We start from the raw sequence: 24,164 nt of genomic DNA, 5'->3' as shown, positions 1-24,164 counted from the left end.
TCAATTTTAAACATTAGTATTTATTCTCTAATATGTAACACATTGATGGGAGCAAGATTAGGCCCACTGGACAAAAAAAAAAAAAAAAAAAAAGAATCAGAAGATAGAATTTTTCAGGAAAAGATAGAATTCCAAAAAAAAGTAAGAATTCTGAGAAAAAAATAAAAATTCAAAGAAAAATTTTTTAAAAGAAAAATGTCAATTTTCCAGGAAAAAAATTAAGAATTTTGAGAAAAAACAGTAAAGTTTCCAATAAAATATTCAGAATTCTGAGAAAAAAATAATTAAAAGAAAAAAGTTGGTAATGCCAGAAATGAGTAATAATTTTAGGAAAAAGTTGGAATTCTGAGAAAAGAAAATTCCAAGAAAAAAGTCTGAATTTTGAGATTAAAATCAGATTTTCTACATAAGTAAACTAAAATTTTTCATGTAACTCTTCGTACAAATTGCTAAAAGTATCTCTCATCACAGGTTCTGTAGTCAGGTGATCGATAAAATCCGTTGCTTGTTCGGCAGATTGCTTTTCCATCAAAGAACAGTTGGATGTGTGTCATATTTTAATATTATAAGTTATTATAGCAGCAACTCAGGCATGAATGAAACTAAAATCACAGAAAAACACCAAATCTGATCTGGTTTGTAGTAGAAATGTCTTAGTACACTTTAAATAAGACAATTTCCACAGGAAGATTTTTTAACTTATAACAAGACATTTTACCCATGCAGTCAGTGGTGTACATGGGTGTTTACCCAGAATGCCCTGCACTACAGTGCGCTTCCTGCTACAGACCGCTGGGCGTTCACATATGCATTCAAACTATTGCAGAGTTCACTTTAACTGAACTGAGACCAAGGTTAAAAAGTTTGACTTTTTAGGCAAAAACAGTAGAATTTGATTAAAGCGGACTAAACAGGGCTGGTGTGAATGAAACCTTAAACCTTTAAGCTGATCAATATGAGTAAAAAAAAGGTCAAGAGACCCAATACTTAAAGTGTACCTGGTAAGAAAAGTACCAGTGTAACTGTTAAGGTTTATTCAAGTGAAAATGGGTGAAAAATATTAACACAACTGAGAAACCTTTTAATTGTCCAGTATAAAACACTAAAGGCAGCCATGTTTCTGTTTCACAGATCCAACAAATTTCACAATTAAAATCAGAATGACTGAATGAAAATAAGAGGGCCTTACTGTCATTTCCCTCAGGGAGCGCGTCTTTCATTTGTTGCCAAGTCAATAAAAAAGCACAGTACAGTATGTACTTTTGCAGAATAATAGCTCAAGAGTAAAAATACCAACCAAGAATATCATCAGAATTCCCCTTAAGGCGGAGCAGAATAAATGGGCTACTGGCACACAATGTGTCCACAGCAGAACCAGAATAAAAATAAATGGCTCTGCCGTCGAGGAGCAGAGACTGGAGGTTGTATTCTATGGGCAGGCTTCAAATAAAATGAGCCACACTGTGTTTTCACTGCAAAAACACCAAATCTTACCAAGTTATTTTACTCTATTTCTAGCAAATATATAAGTACACTATAAATAAGATAAAACTAACGTAAAATTATCTTTTCAGTAACATACAGGAGCTTGTTTTAAGTAAATAATTCCTTCATAATATTGAAAAAAATATTTGTTCCATTGTCAGATAACTTTACTTAAAACAAGACATTTTCCCATGTTATAAGTGAAATAATCTGCCAATGAAACTAGAACTTTTTCATCAACATTAAGGAATTATTTACTTAAGACAAGCTCCTACATCTTACTGATAAGTTAGTTTTGTCTTAATTTAAATTTACTTCATTTAAGATATTTGTGCTAGAAACTAGATTTTGTGCTTTTTGTCCTTTCCCTCAGCTTCTTTGTCAAGTTTCTAGGTCAGATATCTTAGTAAAATTAAACTAACTTAAAAGCAACTTAAAGGCTTGTTTCTTCTAAATATTGATGAAAAAGTTCTGGTTGTGTTGGCAGAGAAATTAACTTATAATGTGGAAAAATGTCTTATAAGTTAAATATTCTGCCAATGAAACTAGAACTTTTTCATTAATATTAAGGAATTAATACTTGGTAAGATTGAATGTTTTTGCAGTGTTGTCTCTAATGTTGCTCTTTCCCTCAACTTTTGGTGTTTTCATTCTCAATTTTTGCCCAAATTCAATTGCATATATTTAGTTCTCCCCCAAAAAAAAGAAACAGAAGAGAAAAAAAAAGGCACAAGGAGTCCACATTTGCATCGAATCCATGGAGGAATGCTGGCACAAACAAACACAACACAACACACACACACACACACACACACACACACACACACACACACACACACACACACACACACACACACACACACACACACACATACGGAGCAACGTCACGCTGAGAGCACATCTGTCCTGTAAGAGACGCAGAGCGGGACTCGGCCAGCTGGCTTTGCTTCAACTTTTCACCCTCTGGGATTGGTTCTCCCACAGGCCAAATAAGGAAGAGACGCGAATCGTCCTCCACCTCTGGGACGGCGCACACACACACACAAATCCATCCAAAAGAGCACAGTAGGAGCAAAACCCATTAGCCTTATGTGGTCACAAGATGGCAAGAGCTGGAGCACATCTACTGTACCCATGGAAACCACAGCGGAAACAGTGGATGTCTGTGACAGCCTTTTCTTCAGGGATATCCCCTTCGCCATGACAACAGAGGAAGGTCAGAGGTCATTGTAGCTGTGGATAATCCAGTGGATCATCTACAAGACAAATTGAGTGGGAGGAAGTGGAGAACGAGAGAAAATAGGAGCTGGGATGAAATGAGGTGGGAAATAGACTGACTTCATTGGTGGGTTGCAGTTGGTGGAGTTCAGGGTGAGGAGATACGCAGTTCATGCTTTATCATTATAAAAGTGGTGATAAGAATCGTCTATTACTTCTTTTTCGGTAGCTTTCGGTATGGCTCCACAAACACAAATTCTGCTCTTGGAAAACCTTTGCTGCAAAAACACAAAATCTTACCAAGTAATATTAATCCAGTTTCTAGTACAAACATCTTAGTACACTTGAAATAAGAGAAAACTAACTTACAAATAACTTTTTAGTAAGATATAGGAGCTTTTAAATGAATAATTCCTTAATATGGATGAAAAGTTTCATTGACAGATAAATTTACTTGTAAGAAGATATTTTCTTCTTGTTCAAAGTGAATGAAACCAAAACTTTATTATCAATATCAAGGATAATTCACTTAAAATAAGCTCCTGCATCTTGCTGATAAGTTACTTTTGTCTTAATTAAAGTGTAGTAAGATATTTCCACTAAGCTGCAGAAAATTACCTGGTCAGATTGTGAGTATTTGAAGTGTTGAAATGTGAAATAGAAATTTTTAAAGACAAAAGTCACACAAAGAAATGTGATTTGTATCACTAAACTTCACAGAGTAATAATATTTTCAAGATTATTGATATTTATTGATAATTTCAATGAATAAACAGCTGTTGTGGGGGTTTAACCTTCACTGGTGACAAAATCTAATTTCTTATCATGATAGGTGTTTTTGGTACATGAAACTGGATGAAACTGAACCAGAAGTCAATAAACACAGAGGTGAAGACGTGAAAGTGGGCCTGGGCCGAACACATCTTACATAAACCAACAGATTATCTTCAAACAAGATTCCCAAGGTGAAGAAAATAATCGAGTACACCACCTGGGGAGGGATAAAAGAACAGGTCTCCTGCAGTCTGTGGACACCAGGGGAAGGTGAAGCACCCAAAAATAAAATAGAGTAAAAAGTATTTGGTAAAGAGTTCAATCACGTACTGAGTCACTGATCATATTATCAATCATTTTATATTAAAAAATACCACACAATCAGACGGACCAACTATAAAGACCAATTTAAATTTTGGTGTTTTAAGGAAGAAAATGACAATAATGCAGATCACAAAAATCATCTGAATTCAATTTCAGTTTCTGTTAAAGTTTTATAAGTTGTTAAACTGATTTGGAAAATTTCTCTTTTGCCTGATATTTTTTGTTACATGTATGAATTATTGTCATTTTGGTCTGTAAAGTACCAACATTTCCACTAAACTATATTTTGGTCCATCTGATTATGTAATTTTTAAAAATTAAATTATTGATAATTTGATGACTCAATTGAGGAATTTCTTAAATAGCTACTTTTTGCTTTTACGCGAGTGAAAATATGTTGGAGTTGTGCTACTGAGTATAATTTCTACCCACCTCTGCTTACACTGTGAGCACAACATGTCAGAGTTAATTTAATAGCCTTGAATAAAACACTCAATCTATTAGTGTATTTATGCATTGCTAGAGTAACTCTTCTTGTTCTCTCAATACTGTGTTTATGCACAAGACACAGAACAGAGCAGCGTTATGCAAGTTTTAATTCAGTTTCAAAGCCTCTTAAATCCTCTCCAGTCACTCACCAGTTGCACCAGTATGCGCTCTCCTGTGGGATGGATGGCCAGGGCCTCGTCGTACAGCGCCTTGGCTTCGTCCAGTTGGCCCTTGAGCTCGGCCAGGCGGCCCCGCTGCAGGAGAACCGAGTGGGAGTTTGGGGACAGAGAGCTGGCCTCCGCGATGCAGAACTGGGCCTCCTTGAGCCGGCCGTCCGCCATGAACAGCTCCCCTGCAGGAAGAGAGAGAGGAGGGACGGGAGTCAGAGGGAGACGGGTCAGAACAAAACGGAGCGAGGATAGAGAGATGAGGAGGAGGACAAAGACAGAGAGAGAGATTCCTTTCTTTCTAAGACAAACTTTAAAGAGTCAAACAAAAGTTCAGTTTAAATCATGACAGATGCAACAAAATACTAGAAGGAAGAAATAGGATGGATGGATGGATGGATGGATGGATGGATGGATGGATGGATGGATGGATGGATGGATGGATGGATGGATGAATGGATGGATGGACGGATGGTTGGACAGACAGACGGATGGATGGATGGATGGATGGACGGACGGACGGATGGATGGAGGGATGGATGGATGGAGGATGGATGGAGGGGATGGATGGATGGAGGGATGGATGGATGGAGGGATGGATGGATGGACAGACAGACGGATGGATGGATGGATGGATGGATGTATGGACGGACGGACGGACGGACGGATGGAGGGATGGATGGATGGATGGATGGATGGATGGATGGATGGATGGATGGATGGAGGGAGGGGGATGGATGAATGGACAGACAGATGGATGGATGGATGGAGGGATGGATGGATGAATGGACAGATGGATGGATGGATGGATGGATGGATGGATGGATGGACGGATGAAGAAAGAAAATCCAGGTGGAAATTTGACAGTTTTTTTCTCTTTAGAGTCGATGAAAGAGATCAGAGAATAAAATCTGCAGCTCTCAGAAACTCCACACAAACCTGGTCCAGAAGGAAACGGAGGCCGTTGCAGCGCAACGAAGCCCCTGCCTAAATATGGCCATCACATGTGAACGCTGAGGGCCTCCCTGCCCTCAAACAAACCCCAGACTCTCAGTGAACCAACCACATGCTCTTCCCTCGCCAATGAGGACCAGCCGGGAATGAGCTGCCAGGCGGTAGAGACACTGGACATCGGCCCACACCCAGAGGAACCCTGACGTGGAAGCTGAGTGGAGTAAACACTGACAGCACCGTCTGCCGTGCTGTCATCCTCCACACACATGTGTGTGTATGTGTGTGTTTGTTTACCTGTGCCTCACAGATGCACAGATGGGAAACACTTAATGCATGCTACCTCTGTGGGTTGTCTGCTCCGAGCCTCGAGGTTCCGGTGCAGAACGTCGGCATGAGTTGGATCCGGTTACGTAAGGTATTTTCCCGCTCCTCACCTGAGCTCTTTAAATTAGAAAAAGCTACCAGATCAGTTCTTGCATAAGCATTTTTCTTCCTAATGTATCTCATATGGAGACCATTTTGATCTGATGTCAAAATCATGACATGATAAAATAATCTGCGGTTTAACCGGAGTTGGGTAGTAAGTACATGGGGGAAAAAAGTACTTTTAGGCGTATTTGTACGTTTGATTTTTATTATGAAGTATTTCTACTATTACTTGAGTAAAACTTCTGGATTTTCTGCACAGTGAATGAAAAACAGAAAAACATGTTTTAACCAAACAAACACCTGCAGCTTTTGTTAAAGTTTCATCAGTTTTTGTGTTAAAATAAACTGATTTGGAAACATTTACTGTTAGTTTTTGTTACTTATATGAATTATTGTCATTTCCATCCTTAAAATACCAAACTTTCCATTTAGCTTTATATTTTGTCCAGTCTGATAATGTAATTTTTTAATTTTAAATGATTGATAATTTGCCCAGTTACTCAGTACAAGACTTTTTACCAAATAACTTTTACTTCTACTTGAGTAAAATTATGAAGTATTTTTACTTTTATTGGAGTAAAATTTCTGGATTTTCTACCTACTGAATGAAAAGTAAACATGTTTCAGCCTAAAGGTTTTGTTAAAGTTTCATAAGCTTTCTTATTGATAGAAACTGATTTGGAAACATTTTCTTTTCTTGACTTTGATCATTTCTTGTTACTTCTACTAAAATTTCCACTATATTTTATTCTGGCTCATCTGATGATATAATTTTTATATATTAAATGATTGATCTTTTGATCAGTTACTCAGCAGTTCAGTACAGTTTTGAGTAATTTCTTGGATGGCTTCTTTTTACATTTATTTAAGTAAAAATATGTTGAAGTACAGCTTTGTTTACTATTTTTTTGGCTCCAAATGCTTCCTCCACATAAAATTCTCTCTATTTGATTATATTTTGATATATTACTATATTCCCAACAAAGATTACACCAGAAGTGGACGATGTCTTTGTGTTGGGGCCTGGAAAACCTTCTTTCTATCTGAAACCATTCAGAGTTTCTCTTTTCAGGCAGATGAAAAGCAAACTGTGCAGCCTCAGAGTCTTACACAACTTACTGACCTGTTTATATGCTCAATTTAATTTCAGCCTCTCAGGGGAGTAGGACATTGTTTATGCACTTGATGCAACGTGAGCACACTTTTTTTTTTGTTGCTTTGCGCACTGCAGCATCAAAAATTCACTCAGACGACTTGTTTGTTTTTTGAGAAAAGCCAGAGAACGTCTGGAATAGAAGAAATCCTGCATCCAGAACTCGCTGTAATCTGGTTTATCTTACACATTATGCAACATAGTAATGATATGAATAATCTTATGATTTAATAAGATTACCATGGGAAGAAAGTGTAATCTAATTGCTGGGAGTTCGTATTTAAATAATCTCTTAATAGTCCGTTTATTTGTAACTTTCTGGTATTTCGGCTCACCAGGAGTCGAGCCCACGTGTTTTCTGAATGGAGTTTTGGTGGGATGGCGCATTTCTTTCTGGAAAATTTTAAAATCTAATTTTCCAGGAAATCCCAGAGCAAAGGGGCCTAAAAACGTTGCTCCAGGTCATGTGAGGAAGTCCTACCAGGAAATTTTAAAATCTAATTTTCCAGGAAATCCCAGAGCAAAGGGGCCTAAAAACGTTGCTCTAGGTCATGTGAGGAAGTCCTACCAGCCTGCAGCCAGATGCGCTCCAGAGTGGCCCAGATGTAAGTGGGACCCTGGCGCCGGGTGGAGCTCAGGTCCGACACCTCCGACAGCGCCGCCTCCAGACGGGACACCGCCACCGATGGCGGGCTGAGCGATCCTGGAAGAGGAGGAGAGGAAGCTATGTTTTTTCAAAAATTCGATCCACCTCCTCTCTGAGCTTTTATTGCTGTCTGAAGAACTGGATCGCTCCCAACCAAAAACAACCAATCAGAGTGAGGAGGCGGGGCTTAGCGCTGTCAAACAGTCCAATATACCCACTGCTAAAGGTGCTAATGGGGAAGAAAGAACTTATAGTTACAAGAAAACCATTTATCTGCTGTCATCGGTGGCTATGCTAACTAGCCTGAGCATTCACAACAAGCTATGCTAGCAGCAGCGTAACAGAGAGCAATGGGAGTGAGCAGCGCCACACAGAGGGATGATTGACAGCGCGAATGCCCTCCTCCTGACTCTGATTGGTTGTTTACAGTCATCACTAGGAGAAGGCAAAGAAGATTGATCTTTTTTCTAGTTTCTCATTTTGTCTCTATGTGATGATTTTAGTAATTTTTGTAAACATCTATAAAATGCCTTGTTGCTGAAATGTGCTTTACAAACAAACCTGTTTGACCAAAATTATCACAGCTTTCTTTTGAAATATTTGTTTCCCAATATCTCTATATAATAAGTGAAATATGGAACAATAAATAGTGTTGATAGATCTGAAATAACCTCGAAAAATGTAACTTTTTGTTCTCGTTCATAAAGTTAGATGGAAAAATGTCAGCAGATCTTCTGTTTTTCACGGATTTCCTGTTTGATCCTGACAGAAACGCGGGTCAGAGGTCGAACTCATCACTTTTATTCAAACACAAATAGAGTTTTAATCTGGAAACTAAAGGTAACAGATGTATTAAATCCAGCATTTTAAATCAGGTTTTGAATGAAGAAAGCAGACCTGTGGAGGCGTCCTGGAAGTCCGGGAGGTTGAGGTGGATGGAGGGCTTCCTGACAACCGGGCTGACCTCTGACCTCTCACCCATCGGTATGCTGCTGCTGTCATCCGTCTCACTGTCAAATGTAACCAACAAATCTGAATTAAAAGGAGATCCATCATGTAAAAATAAAAAACAACCAGTTACTAATTGTAGCCAAACATTCAACAAAAAGTGCCAAGAATGTTAACAGCAATGCTTTAAATATTATCTAACATTACGTACTACAAAAGTGTTGAACTATTAAAGTCAGAGAAAGTGACACCTCTGAAAAATGATTCATCACCACATCAAGTGAATCACAGAGTGGGCAGTAAAGTTACACTGATGATCTCATATCAGCGCAGAAACAACAATTAAAGTGATAATTCAATTAAACTAAACAAGCTGGATCAAGGCAGCAGCGACAGCAGCCATTATGCCAGCGTCCAAACTGCTCTGCAGTGATCTGGGAGAGATCTGGTCGCTTTCCCCTTTGCACTAAAACACCAGAGCGTCGTGTGATAAGCAAAGCAGCAGAGGTTCCTATCTGCACGTTTACCTGGAGCGACTGATGTCATACTGGCTGTGCCAGCGCTGCAGCATCTCCTCGCAGGTCTGCAGGGCTGCAGCGGGTCCCAGCACGGCCTCTTCAAGCTTCACCTTCGTCAGCAGCAAACTAAATCGCAACAAACACCTCAATTAGTCGCTTTGTTAGAATTCAAACTCGTGTTTTTGGGTTTCATTGTGTCCCTCGCACTCCAAAAACATTAAATCTGACCAATTACCAGTTGCTTTAAATGAAACAAGTAACTTTTCAGAAACACGTTGAGGCTAGTTTTAAATAATTCCTTAAAAGTAGGAAATAATTCCCCGTTCCATTAGCAGATTATTTCACTTATAATCACAGTTTTGACTTGTTATAAGTTAAATAAAAAATTACCAAATGAAAATCAAACATTGCTTTCAAAATGTGGTTGCAAAAAAATATATATATATTGGTCCCAGACCTATATATATATATATTTCTCTGACAGAGGTCAAAGTTTAAAGGAAATTACAAACAGCAGGAAATTGAAATTTATTTTTTTTAAATATGTTTTTTTTAAACACATCATGATATGGTAAAATTTTAACAAATATCCACAAAACGTTTTTTGAAAATAAAAGTCATGCACTGCAGCTTTAGAGTTTGTGATTTTAATGAAATCTGAAAACGTTTAAATGGTGTGATTACATTTACAATATGTTGTACCAGCAGCAATGGCTGCTTTTACTGTTGTTGGCAAATGAAACAATAAAATGATTTCAAAACAACCAAAGACCAGAAGGCAACACGGACTAATTTCCAAGAAATGAGGATTGTTATCTCATGAAATGGTGTAGAAAAACTCCGGCCACACTAAGAGCTCGTGAAGTATTGCCGATATCTGAATCAATAAAGCCAAATGGAAGAGAAAGCTGGTCAGCAATGAGCTCTGAAAGGGTTTTTGACGTGTGTGTGTGTGTGTGTGTTGAGAAGCAGCAGAGTGTTTCCGTTTTGCCCTTTTAGCTGAAGACAACTGGTTAAGTGATGTGGGAGTCTCTGATGTGGACGTCTCTGAGTGTGTGTGGGTAAATTGCCAGAAGGGAATCTCAGAGGATGCAGTCTGTCATGGACATCAATCACCCATAAGACTGAAAGATGGGGATCACTGATGGAGAAACTGGTTTTGGTACCAACTGGTGAAAAGACAAAATAAAAACGGGATTAAAAGATGGAGGGATTTCTGTGCAGAAGAGGTGTGTGTGGGAGGAAGGAGGCTGGATTTACTGGCACACAGATGACAAGTGGTGCAGAGGGAGGCTGTGTTAAGGATACGGCTGCCAGCAGGAGTTCACCGGAGCGGGCGTCTGTGTGATGGTGGGTGTCTCGGTGTGACGGAGCTTTTAGCAGCAAGACGGCAGCTCATCCAGGTGACAGGAGCTACGGATGCAGCCGCATTTCCAGCTCGCATTGAAAACACTTTCCTCTTTGTCGAGTCGGTGTACGACATGAGAAATCCTTCTAAGCTTAGATTAGTATTAGTTGGTAAAAAAATATATATACCAAGGGTATAGCTTATGCTTGAGTTGTTTAAAGATGTATCTGAACTGAACTGTTCTTTCTCAATGGATTTGAACAAGAAGAGTTTGGTGAATGGGTTCAAAGCTTAAACAGGGTCAAAAACTACAACCTAACTACAACTACACGTTCTTCCATTTAATATGCAATCATTAGCGTGTCTGATTTATGTGAAGTGACAGTTATAAACTTACACTGACAAAAAAATAACAGCAATTATTTGGGTTATTTAGCCTGTGATGAAAAAAAAAAGTTTTATTTTCATCATGTTATTCATAAATCAATGAAGTCTTGAGCACAATCTAAGCATTTAGCTTTCTAATTAAATATTTAGCCACAAGCAAAATATTTATCTTGCTAACAATATTGATAACTACAAACTAAATATTTAGCTTACCAAACAATTGCTTGCTTACTAGCTAAATATTTAGCTACAAACTAAACATTCAGCTTGCTAATTAAATACAGACTTAGAATTAGAGACTTAGACTTCCTTTATTGTCATTGTACAAAAAAAACACAAGGTGAATCTTGACAACGAAATGTCGTTACTTGGCTACCAGTGTAGCAGAGCTAAAACCTTATACTACCCAATAAATAAATAAATACAATACAAGTGCCATAGAATACACAGGTTCAGTGTTGTGAAAAAAACTAAATGTCCATGGGGGGGTGATTTGGTTTGAGAGTGTGTGGAGGGGTGTTATGTGGCGTTAAGCAGTCTGATGGCCCAGGGGAAGAAACTGTTCAGTAGTCTGGTTGTTCTGCACAAGATGCTGCGGAACCTTCTTCCAGACGCCAGGGGGGAAACAGTCCATGGTTGGGGTGGGTGGGTCGGAGAGGATCTGGTGAGCAGATAGGCAGCGCCTCTCTGCGATGTCCTTGATGCAGGGGAGCAGAGCCCCCGTGATCTTCTCCCCTGTCCTCACCACCCTTTGTAGAGACTTCCAGTCAGAGGCCCTGCAGCTCCCAACCAGATGGAGATGTAGGGTCAGTTGGCTCTCGATGGTCCCTCTGTAGAAGGTCTGAAGGATGGGGGCGGGAGGGATGCTCTCTTCATCCGACGCAGGAAGTGCATGCTGCTGGCCCTTCTTCACCAGTGAGATGTGGGAGACCAGCTGAGGTTTCGTTGATGTGCACCCCCAGGAACTTGGTGCTGCTGAAGACCTCCACTGCTGAGTCGTTGATGAGGAGTGGTGTGTGGGTGGGTCTGGATTTCCTGAAGTCTACGATGATCTCCTTGGTCTTGTTGACATTCAGGATCAGGTTGTTTCCTCTGCACCAGTCCACCAGATGCCGCACCTCCTCCCTATAGGCCGTCTCGTTGTTGTCCCGGATGAGGCCCACCACTGTGGTGTCGTCTGCGTACTTCAGGATGTGGTTGGATCTGAAGTGTGGACGGCAGTCGTGGGTCATCAGGGTGAACAGCAGGGGGCTCAGGACACAGCCCTGAGGGGTGCCGGTGTTCAGGGTGATGACATCGGAGGTGTTGTTCTCCATTCTGACAGCCTGGGTTCTGTCAGTGAGGAAGTCCAGTAGCCAGTTGCAGAGGGGGGTGTTAATTCCTAAGGGGCCCAGTTTGCCCACCAGGTCTTGGGGGATGATGTGTTGAACGCTGAGCTGAAGTCCAGGAACAGCATCCGCACGTGGGTGTTCTTCTCCTCCAGATGCTCCAGGCTCTCAGGTGGAGAGCAGTGGAGACTGCATCCTCAGCACTGCGCTTGGACTGGTATGCAAACTGGAAAGGGTCGTGTGATGGGGGGAGCGTGGAGATGATGTGGTCCTTAACAAGTCTTTCGAAGCACTTCATGATGGTGGATGTCAGTGCGACGGGGCGGAAGTCGTTAAGGCATAGCCACTAGCAAAATGTGCTTGCTAATTCAATAATTAGCTATTTTGCTATATTTAGCGGGAAGGCCTGATTTGCAAACATTCAAAACTAAAAAGTGTTTTGAAATAAACATTAATGAGCAGCACATTTTGCAGCAAGGAGATTGAGAACTTGAATCCCAGTCTGCTTGTTCTCTCTCTTTAACATGACTGTTGGGTTAATTGCTTTCTACAAATTGTCCCCAGGTGTGTGTGAGTGTGTGTGCATGCTTGTTGCGTCTCTCTATTGCCCTGAGGTCAACTGGCAACCTGAGACCCTGCAAGAACAAGCAACAGATGGATTTATCCAGAAAATCCCCTATTTTCTATTAAATGACTGATAATAAGGTGGAAACGATTCCACCTCGCTCTTCTGCACCTCAGTACAATCTGTGTTTTCCCAGGCAGCGTCGGAAAAGGTAGATTTCACCAAGATTGCAACACTTGAAACTACACAGCGGATTACACAGGTTGTCATTTTCCTGCCTCCCGGGACGGAGCCGGCCGTGTGCGGAGCGCAGTCAGTGCGCGGCGCAGCTCTGAGTAAACGCTCGGGGTCGGAGTGCTGAGTGGTGAGCGCCAGCGTAAACTCCGCTCATAAAAATAGCTAATGATGGTCCCTCCTGGAAAAAAAAAGTAGTACATCTACTATATTACTCATTCCGCACTCCCACAGATCAGAGAGTCTCTGGAAGCACATGAGGCGTGAACACAAAACTGCAGATGTACGACTAGCGTAAATATATGCACACGCACATGAGCGCACACATGCATATATAACACACACACACACACACACACACACACACACACACACACACACACACACACACACACACACACACACACACACACACACACACACACACACACTAGCCTGTGCAGATATGCTTTCAGTTTGCAACCTGACGTACAGTAAGCCATGCAACGCCTAAAATGAATGCTGGCTCTTTAGTACAAACTGTGACACTCACTCAAATGAATGCTTGAGAGAAAGAAAGGAAGATAAAGTGTGTGCAGGGAGGGTGAGAAAAACAACGGAGAGCGATTGGAGGCAGCGGATACAGAAGAAGGCAGAAGCCGGGGGTTGAGGATGTGGGAGAAAACGAGGAAGCAGAAATTTGGTATGCTACAGCGAGCTGACAGTTCGCTGCGGTGCAGAGAGCCAGTGGCTAACTGGAGTCACACACGTCCATGTGCACGCACTCCATACAAAAACACACTCAACACACGCACACATGCACAACATGCATGTGCAAGATTGGACAAATGTTCGCGTACTCGCACCCACACACGTGCAAGCATGCACATATGAAACACACACCAGTCAGAGCCAGCTTTGATCTCTGACACATCCAGAGCCGATGATATTCTGTGGGCCTCCTGCTGAGAAAACACCTCCTTTCATCGTCTCCCTCCGTCTCTGTCGGGAGTCTTGTATTCCAACTTTGAGCTCTGCAGCCGGGCCTCGGCTCAGCGGGCCGCAGCGGCGAGGTTTGAGTATGAAATCAAAAATGCTTTACTGAATAGATGCTCTGTGTTTCATCATTCTAATTTAAACAGTGCACTGTTTCTTTTTATTTAGGCACGGCTGTCTAAGAAGATCAGTTTCAAGGCCTGACATTGATTCTCTGTAGAACTTTAAAGCTGCTATAAGCAATTTTTATAAAACATAAATATTGTTTTTGCATATTTGATCAAACTGTCTCTATGTCATAACCGATATGAGACAAATCTCCACCACTTCCTCTCTCTGAGGTATACCTGAAAAAATGCCCCGCTCCTGACCAACAACGACCGATCAGAGTCAGGAGGCGGGTCTTAGCGCTGTCAATCATCCTCATGTAGTCGCAGTTAAATGGGCTAATGGTGGAGAAATATCTTACTGTTACAGGAAAACCTTTTTAACTATAAATAGTATTCACAATGGGATCTGCTGATGGGGAAAAGCTGCAGCTGCAGCAGAGAGTAAAGAGGGAGGACAGAGGAGAAGAGCAGCACCACGAGATTGTGATCAAAAGTGTTAAGACCCGCCCCTTGCATCTGATTGGCTGACTATTGTTAGCACTGGGAGAAGAAGAAGGGATTGTTATTCTGGGATTGTCTTGTATTTCACCTCTCATCAACTCTGATCGTGTTTTCTGTCTGTGCTGAAGAAAACCATTCCCGCAGTATGATGGTATCACCACCATGTTTCACAGTGTGTTCAGGGTGAGTATCACTTCTCCTCAATATATTTCTCCCTGACCTGTCTGCTGTGATGCTTGGTATTTACAGAACAGATGCATTTACATTGAGATGAAGCAATGAACAGGTGTTATAGCTCTAACCGTGTCACTGATTTATAAAAATAAAAACCATCCGGAGAAAAAACAAATAGTTTTCCACAGCAGATGTTACTCATTTACATAGGAGCAACCATATTAGAGCCACACTGTCTAAACTTTAAATATCTTATCTCTTTACAATAATGTGCATGTTGTGCTGGTCTGTCTCCAGTAAAATGCATTGCATGATATGAAGAAACAAAACATTCTGTTGAATATTTGTGGAAATCTTCAGGAATGTTAATTCTGCTTCTGCTGCAGGCGAGCAGGTTATAACTTGTCAGACAACGACAGTTGGTATATTTTTTGTTAAATGGTTCAAACCAGATATTTACATGGACCGAATACAAAGACACGTTTGTTTTCTTACTGTCTGGAGTAAAATCGGACCAAAGTTCTCCTGGTTTAGGTTCGTAAGAATTACTAAAATTATTTATGAGTAAGCATTTATTTTCCTTTTGACCGATTTTTAGGTGGAATGGTCTCATGATGAAAACCTGCTAATGTTGGCTCTAACATAATATAATCACTTCCAAGTTGGTCAATTAATGAGATTTTCAATCGTCATTTATTCAACAAGATTAATTAAATATTAAACATGCTTAAAAAAAAGAAGTTAAAAGAAGTAACGTGTTGATTGATTTTAAAGCTGTTCAGCCGAAGATATCGTCACAAAATCACAAGAAGGAGGGAGCTAGCACAAGAAAGCACAGGCAATAGAAACGGGCATTTTGTGGCATACTGATTCATAATTATAAGTTTCAGATAAATCCTGACGCAGAATTATGACCATGCCTCACACCAGAACGTTTAGACTACAGATGCTTTGAAAACTACTGGATTCATAACACAATTCTGAATTTTTGGAGAAGTCAAAAAAAATTAAAATGGGTTGTTCAACCTGCAATGAAAAAAAAAATCTTATTTGATTGAATATCTCTTGAACGTAGCGGCCATTTTGATCGACTCTGTGAATCAAGGTAAATTTCCTCTCTTCTCTACACTGATGCTGAGTTTGAACTTCAACAAATTGTCCTTCACACATCTAATAGTATAAATGCATTGAGCTGACTGGCTATTTGCATTAAGCGGTTGAGCTGGTGTGTCTAATGTCGGGGTGTCAAACTCACATTCGCCTCGGGCCAAATCAAGATCATGACTATATTGATAAAACTCGTCAATAAACAGTTAGATATTAATATGGCTGTATTTAATAAATACTTCTTAAAATGAAATAATATTGAACCTGTTTCACATTGGTCAGCCACTCCAGAATTTTACGATTATTTTGGGATTTATTTTGCCACCAGAATCAGTGATTTTGAAATATTTGCAAGGAATTTTGAGATGTTTGCACGCAAGTTACGCCATATTGATCCCAAATAAGACATAAGGAAATAAGGCTGAGGCAGTATTTCTTCGTAAAAGTAAGAAATACTGCCTTCTACAGGAGAGAATTATCACTTAAAAATGTTTTTCACAATTTTTGCAATAAATCCACAATTATGCATAAGCATAAAAAAATGCTGGGATCTGTTGACGTTAATGCGAATTTCCACAGAGTTACAGAAAACTGGAGGGACTGGTTGACCTAATTTAGCTCAGATAAACTGCGATGACGGGCCACGTTCGCCCCCCAGGCTTTGAGTATGATGAATGTGATTTAATGAGTTTACGGTGTCAAATCCTGATGCAGCAGAAAAGATAAGGCATGTCTTGTCTTCTTCATGGTTTTTATTCTAAATTTCATGTTTTGTTAATTTATAAAATTATAAGTGAAGCAAGTCATGAAGCAAAACGTTTCAAGTCAGACATCGACTACAGACTCAGTTATGTCACTCTCTCTGCTTCCCTCTGACTCAACATCCCTTTTTTTTTTTTTTTTTTTTTTTTTTTTGCAGAACCGTAACGACGGGTTGACGCGACAACCACTGCCTGCCCTACCAGTGTGACCTCACGGTTACCGGGGCAATGGGGGATTCCTGGCGCAGCGAGCGGCGTGATTGGCCGAGCCCGGCAAAGAGCTCTTAAATGGGTCAAAGCAGTCAAGTGTCTCCACCGAGGAGGTGTAAAAAATGTGTGTGCGCGTCTCCGAGCGTGTGACTGTGCATCCAGGCAGACTGGGAACAGACCTCATCATCCGACTGTACATGCAGCGAAAAGGATCGGCCTGCGCGGTTATAAAAGCGCCCACCCACTCCCTTCCTCCCCGACGCTTCCTGTCAGGCTCTGATGTCCTTCGTTATTTCATCAATTTTCTTGTTTTTCTGCTCCCTCCACCAATCTCTCTCCCACTTGCATGTTTGACAATCGCCCATCTGTTTGTGCCGGGGCGCGGAGGACAACACTGACCCCAAATGGCCGTGATACGAAATGCTTTTCAGCGCTCTGAAAGCACATCAGAGGAATGATGCAACATGCTGCCATATTAGTGTGAAAGGATCAGCCTTGGCAGGTTTTATTGCACACGTCCATCCTCCTCAGGTAATGAGCACATTCCTGGTGTTATTGCAGCTCTGTGATACACCAGAGAGACAGATACTGTAATAATGGTGCAAAATTTACAACATTTATTGAGAAACGCCTTCAAATTTTGCCATTATTTTACTTATTAAATCAGTTATAGTTGCAAATGTTGCAATAACTAACATATACACAGGTGAAACGATTAATCAATTATTCAAATAATCATTTAATTTAGTGATTGATTAATCATTAACTGGAGTATAAAGACTCATAAAAATGCAATTTGCTGACAAAACTGTACAAGATAAAAATAAACTTTTTTGTCTTTAAATATGTTCTACCCAGAACTCCTCTAGTGGCTTAGTAATAAACACAAAAAATAAACTAATGTGACAAAATAAACAATTAAGAAATGATTGCGACAGAAAATACATCAGAATATGACAAAAGTAGCTCAAACAAAATCATAGCTAGCTCTCTGAAGTTTCTGTTGTCAGTAACATTTACCACAGAATATCTGTGTTTAAACTGGTAAATGTAAAATAATCACTGGCTCTCGTCAGATTTCAACATTATTTTGCATTTTTTAAGACTTTTATTAGTATAAAATGATTAATTGTGATGAATCGATTAATCATCACCCAGTTCAAATTCTGTAGAAATATGTTCTCCTAAGTCACCTTTTGCTATCTTGCTATTAATCAATTAATCCAATCAGCAGATCAGCTGTAAACTGTATCGATGTAAAGTTGAGCAGGAAGGCCTCAGTACTTATTCACCTGCAGATACATCCTTTGCTACAAATGATCAACCGTATGGGAAAGGAATGCTACGTTATTGGACTTTAAACAGAAAATTTTGATTTTCTTATTTCAAAAAGGAACTGATTTGCTTATTTGTATTTTTAAAGTGTACTATTTCTAACATTGTATGAAGACATGAGTGATTGAATGAGCAATCTGCAGAATGTGGCCTTTTTTAGATCTGATTAATCGTCAGTGTTACTAAAATAATCGATGCCTTGCAATGCAAGGCGACACGTCCCTCTGAAGTAGCTGTAGGATTGTTGTCAGAACTGCAGCGATGAAAGGGTGAGGGTGCATGAGGGGCATCGGTGCTGCAATGCAGGCTTCCCACTCTGGCACGTCTAAATAAGGCGTCGAGACGGCGCCTGTGTTTGTGCGCTTGGTTTCCACCATAGTGCAGCCAAGACACCCAATCCCTACAGAGAGCTCTCTGTGAGAACAGCTCTGGAGCTGCTTTCCATCATAAACACTCGCAAAAACAGCAAAAATAAAAAGTTCTTCTCTCCGCTTTTCCTGTTTGATGTGTGATTGGGTGGGTGCAAGTGTTTGCTTTACTTCAAGTTGTCCGGATGCTGGCTGAGGGCCAGGCTGATGGTGTCCAGGGCGTGGCGGTGATGTTTCTGGGAACTCAGCAGCAGGGTCAGCAGGTGGAGGGACGGCAGGTCATCGGCGCGCAGAGACAGAGCCGTTTGTAGTGGCTCCATGGCTGCAGACACCTGGAAAAGCAAAACGGTTTTCAGGTGAAACGTCAAGACGCTGTAGCTGCAATTCTGTTACAAAACTACGCAAATCTTTGTCGATATTTTGCTAATGTTGAAACTTGTTCACACAGTAAGTTATTAAAAATCATGGCAGAAAAAAATAAATGAAAAGAAATCATCATACTCCTGACACTTCCTTTCTTCTCTGTGGTTTCCACCAGTAGTAACATCCACTTGTTGATCATGTGACGTGTGATAAGAAGAGAAAGATTTCCTTTGCAGTTTTGCAAAACATCCAATTTTCACACGATTGAAAAACCACCTCATCTCAGCAGCACAACTTTTTACTGAAACTTTCAATTAGCGCAGTTTTGTGGTCAACAGAAACGCAGCTATTAGCAGCGTCTTCATTGTATAATTGTTCAGTTTGACATTTTGAAAATAAATATGCTTAATGGAATCACAACAATTTACAATCCAAGCTCTTGTTTGTTGATAAAAAGTTTTGCCGCTTGGTTTTTGGTCTAGTCGAAGTTGCTAAACTGCAATAGAAAGTTTTTCTGCATTGCGTAATCAACAAGCAGAAGTTACTACTGGCAGAAATGTTGAAGAAGACAACAGGAAGTGGTAGGAGGATGATGCCGCTGAATATTTTTAATGACTTATTGAGAAACAAACTTTTTCACACATAATTTTAATTCTGTTTCTTATTTAATGGAAACCTCACAATTTCAAAATGGTGTTTTTTCAGCATCAATGTACCTGGCGTACGAGGGCCAGCTGGAGAGCCAGGTACATGGAAATCTGAGCGTCCTGGGGGTCTAATGAATTGGCTCTGTGGAGGAAACCATGCAGTTTTGATAAATCATATTGAGCCTTTTTATTGCTTATTATGAAAAGAATAGTGACAAATAAATAAAAGGTATGAAGACAAGCAACACATACTTGTTCAACGCCTGCAAGGCTTTTTTGTTGAACTCATTCCGGTCAGCTGACAGAGTGGCTGAAGACAAAAAACAAAAACAAATCGAGGTTAGCGAGTCACACAAAAGGTTAGAATCTCCAAATCCAAATATCCGTCCGTACAGATTCACACTCATGTGGACAGACTGAGGACGAGGTGAGACTTTACCCTCAGAGGCCTGAAGGCTGAAGCTGAGTCCCAGAGCCAGGTACGCCCTGGGGAGGAACTCCCTCGCCTCCTCTCCCATCGATGCCACGCGCTTTGACAGATTCTCCGCCTCCTTGAACTTCACATGAACACACAGACACACTTAGCCTTCGATACATGGACTTCTTCATTATTTTGTATCCGATTAATCGATTATTCTGACAAGTAATCGAATATAAATGTAAGAAAATGCAAATGAATAATTCAAATCCTTCTTTCAATAAGAAAAACAATATTTTATTGCCTAAAATGCAACAAAAACATTGTTTTTTAACCCTGATCATTTGTAGCAAAGGATGCATCTGCAGCTAAAAAATCCTAGGAACATGTGAGAAGCTCAGGTCTTTCTGCTCGACATCAATAAACCTGTTGATTTGTTTTGAAATGATCAAGGTTTTCTCAAGTTTTGTGATTGGATGAATCTGTTTTATTTCCACATAGATGGACAATAAAGGTTTTGCTCCAACTTGTCACTTTCTCGGTAACCAATTACACCTGTCGATAAATTATATTGTTTTGAGACCATTTTCATCCTCAAAGATCAATAAACTTTAATTTAACAGTGGAACTGGAAGATTATATCCAAAATAAATAAACAAAACAAAGGAAACAACAAATAAAATGAGTTATCTCTGTAAATAAAATTGTTCTTGCTAGTTGAGACAAACCACCAGACTGAAGTATTTTGTCATCCAGTTTTTGGTAGAAATAGAGAAAAACGATAAATCATACAAATGTAAATTATTGCTTCTCTTTAATTTATCATCAGATTAGTTGATTTATTGGATACCTAATCGCAATAAATTCTGTTATAATTTGGCTTCCAGGTAAATTTCCTACCATGACAGGCCTAGTGATGCTTGTAACACAGTTTGAATCGCCTGGAATCACCTTGGATATGAAAGGTGCGACACAAATAAAGTTCCTCCGCTGTGCAGCAAATGGTGCTGCAGCAGGGAATGAAGTATTGATGGGCTGGGCCTGCTGGGAGTTTAGTGTGGGGACAGTCAGAACAGATTCAGCTGAAGGACAGCGCAGAGTTTGTTGAAGGACACACACACACACGCCCACACACAGGCGGCAGCAGCAGCAGACTGCAGGCGAGGGAGAAAGTGTGCCATATGGTTTGAGAGCTGCGACTGGTGGCGGAGAGGCAGGTGGGGAAGGTGGGTGTAAGGGAGTAACGCGAATGTCGCGCTCCCCTTCATCCTTTTTGTCTGCGTTTCTCTGGATCCCGCATTTTACTGCACAGCCTGTCTGCGAACATCTTAGGAGGATTACGCTGTTGTTGTTTTTTTTCTCTCTTGACTGATGTGAAGATCTGCAGTGCTGCTCTTCAGGAATTTAGAAAAGCAGCTTTGCTTCCAGATCATCAGTCCTGCTGCAGATATCATGGAGTCGTAGAGAAACCTCAGCGATGTTCAGAAAGCTTCACGTGGTTCTGGCTTAAGGAGCGTAATGTCGCTGGACAGATTACAGCCCAGACTGTCCGGTGGAGCTGACGGTGGAGAGCGGTGGCCCATTTCTGTAATGCCGCTCTGCACTATGGCCATAGTGTCCCATTGTGATTAAAACTGTAAGCTCCTTAGTGTCTCTGGCCTGCCATGATCTCCAGCCACTAACAGATGCGCTGTCTCCATTCGCCTGTTGGTTCCTCTCTTCTAATCTGGCCTCACTTTCTCTTCCCGACTCATTTTATCTCTGCATCCATTGATCCCACTCTTTATTGATGGATGAGGTTTTATCAGGGAGAAAAGAGAGGAAGCTAACCCAACATAGCAACTTTTCTGCTCTGGATGATAAAACATGGCAGAAAACTTCTGACTGATCACACAACGTGTCACACAAAGCTGCGCCAAATTATTTACGTCAACAAGAGTCGATTTTGGTTCTTGACACGATAAATTGTGCTGGACAATAAATTGTCCCAGAAATTATTGCGATAAACAATAACGTTGTTTTGAGACCATTTTCAAGTAACATAAACACAACGCAAAGATTAATGGGATACAAAAATTGTCACATTCTGCAGATTTTTTAATTTAACATTTCAAGCCTTTTAATGCAATATCAGAAATACATAGAAAAATGCAAATAAACACTTCAATTCCCTTTTTAAATGAAAAAAGAATAAACATTTTGTTGCCTAAAATGCAATAGCAACATTCCTTTAGTGAAAGCTTGATCATTTGTAGCATATACTGGGTTTGCCCCAGTATACTATAAGCCTGGCGGGCCACCAGGCTTAAAATGACCCCCCTGCCAGTTATGCGTCGTTTGTTTATTTTAATGCAGCAGTGACAGCAAAAAAGGGGTAAGATAGGTTTATATATAATAAAACATCAGTAATCTTTAGCAGACTATTATCTATTTTAAAAAAATAACATTTGATTCCACATACAAAACCTACAGAAACACCAGTTTTATTTAGAGGACAGCTATATTTTCTTAGCTGTTGTTTTATTTTCAGAATTTCCTTTTAGCTTTTTACATTTTTAGGACACATCAAAACTTACAAGTTATATTTCAGAAAGATATAGGAGCTTTATTGTAAGTCAATAATTTCTTAAAATTGGGAAAGAACTACTTTTTCCATTGGCAGATTATTTCACTTATAACAAGTGAAATATTTAGGATTTTTTCATAAATATTAAGGATTTACTTACTTAAAAGAAACTCCTTTATCTTACTGAAAAGTTACTTTTATGTTAATTTAGTTTTATTTCAAGTGAACTAAGATATTTGTTCTAGCAGAACTAGACCAGAAAAACTTGGTAAGATTTTGTGTTTTTGCAGTGAATCTGAGTGCTTTCTGTCAGGTTTATGTGCTAACATGCAGGTGTTGCGATGCATTCACCCAGTGCAGTTGACCGATGCAGATCTTAGCAGCCAGCAGGGGCAGCGAGGGGTCGTCTGGTCTCATCCTGGTGCATTCTTTCAACACAGACACAGCGCCGACCCACTGCAAAACACACACACCAGAACGAACTGGGAGCATTAAACACACATCAACTGTCCTCACACAGCCCTGACAGACCCTTTTAGACACACAGTCACTTAATATATGTAGGTCGATCATTAGTGGACCAAACGCGCACACACACACACACACGCACACACACACACCCACACACACACACAGCAGGGCAAGCCTGGGATAAAAGCGGATCTGACGACACCGAGCCGGACCCACTCTCCTTTTAGGGGCCAGACTATTTCTAGAGATCCCGATTGATCAGAGGTATCGCTTTATCGCACAGCAGGGATCAATTTTTCTGCTGCACAAAAACAAACCAACACACACACACACACCCACACACACACACACACACACAGACATGAGGGAGGAAACTGGAGTTATTCTTCTAACAGCGTTGCAATGTTTCAGATTGCATTCACTGCAAAAACACAAAATCTTAAAAAGTATTTCTGATCTAGTTCTGTGTGCAAATATCTTGCTACACTTGAAATAAGGTGACACTAACTTAGAAGTACATTTACAGCAGGAAATCGAGGCTTGTTTTAAATAAATACATCCTGAAGTTAGATTAAAAAGTTCTAGTTATATTGCCAGACAGAAAAATGTCTTGTTATAAGTTAAATAATCTTCCATTAGAACTTGCATTTTTCATCATTATTAAGGAATTATACACTTGCAAGCCTCCATTTCTTACTGAAAAGTTAGATTAAACAAAAATACTTGGTAAGATTTTGTGTTTTTGCAGTGCATGCAGTATAAAATGTCCACTAAGCTATTCGCTGCACGTGCGGGACATGATGGTTGGACGGGAGGCGAATGTCTCCTCTGGGTGTAGAGTCTTGATGCATAAGGAGAAATGAGCTCACCTTTCCGGCCGCCATGAGCGACAGGCCCAGCTGGTGCCAAAGGTGGAACTCGTCATATGAAAACTTCATGGCTCGCTCCAGACACTGCGAGCAAACACAGACAGGCTGCAGCTTTCACAACACAGGATGCTCAAAAACTACAAATAAACTGTTAAAAACTGACTCTTTTCCTTTGATGGAAACTTTTTAAACTACTTTTAAGAACTAACTGAGGATACTGGACTGTTTCATAACTGAGATCAATTTGCTGAATGGGTGATTTATTTTGTAAATGACATTTGTTGTAAATTGGCACTATGGAGATAAATTAAACTTAATTAGC

The 24,164-nt window shown here is 40.2% G+C and overlaps 1 protein-coding gene across 3 annotated transcripts in view; it reads right to left on the bottom strand.

Annotated features, from left to right (window-relative positions):
• ttc7a (tetratricopeptide repeat domain 7A) overlaps positions 1–24,164 on the bottom strand; it is a 44,500-nt gene that overhangs the window by 5,836 nt on the left and 14,500 nt on the right. For all 3 annotated transcript variants that reach the window (XM_055029350.1, XM_055029351.1, XM_055029352.1), the window contains 10 exons: positions 23,843–23,926; positions 22,854–22,958; positions 19,958–20,075; positions 19,771–19,828; positions 19,588–19,660; positions 18,680–18,840; positions 9,115–9,231; positions 8,537–8,649; positions 7,562–7,696; positions 4,440–4,642 (listed from right to left, as the gene is read on the bottom strand). In XM_055029350.1, the coding sequence (XP_054885325.1) occupies positions 4,440–4,642; positions 7,562–7,696; positions 8,537–8,649; positions 9,115–9,231; positions 18,680–18,840; positions 19,588–19,660; positions 19,771–19,828; positions 19,958–20,075; positions 22,854–22,958; positions 23,843–23,926 (1,167 nt within the window). The remainder of the gene's footprint in view (positions 1–4,439; positions 4,643–7,561; positions 7,697–8,536; positions 8,650–9,114; positions 9,232–18,679; positions 18,841–19,587; positions 19,661–19,770; positions 19,829–19,957; positions 20,076–22,853; positions 22,959–23,842; positions 23,927–24,164) is intronic.

Source organism: Poeciliopsis prolifica, unplaced genomic scaffold (assembly GCF_027474105.1).
Source record: "Poeciliopsis prolifica strain line A6 unplaced genomic scaffold, Auburn_PproV2 SCAFFOLD005, whole genome shotgun sequence".
Classification (NCBI taxonomy): Eukaryota; Metazoa; Chordata; class Actinopteri; order Cyprinodontiformes; family Poeciliidae; genus Poeciliopsis; species Poeciliopsis prolifica.
This window is presented reverse-complemented; position numbering and strand designations above follow the sequence as displayed.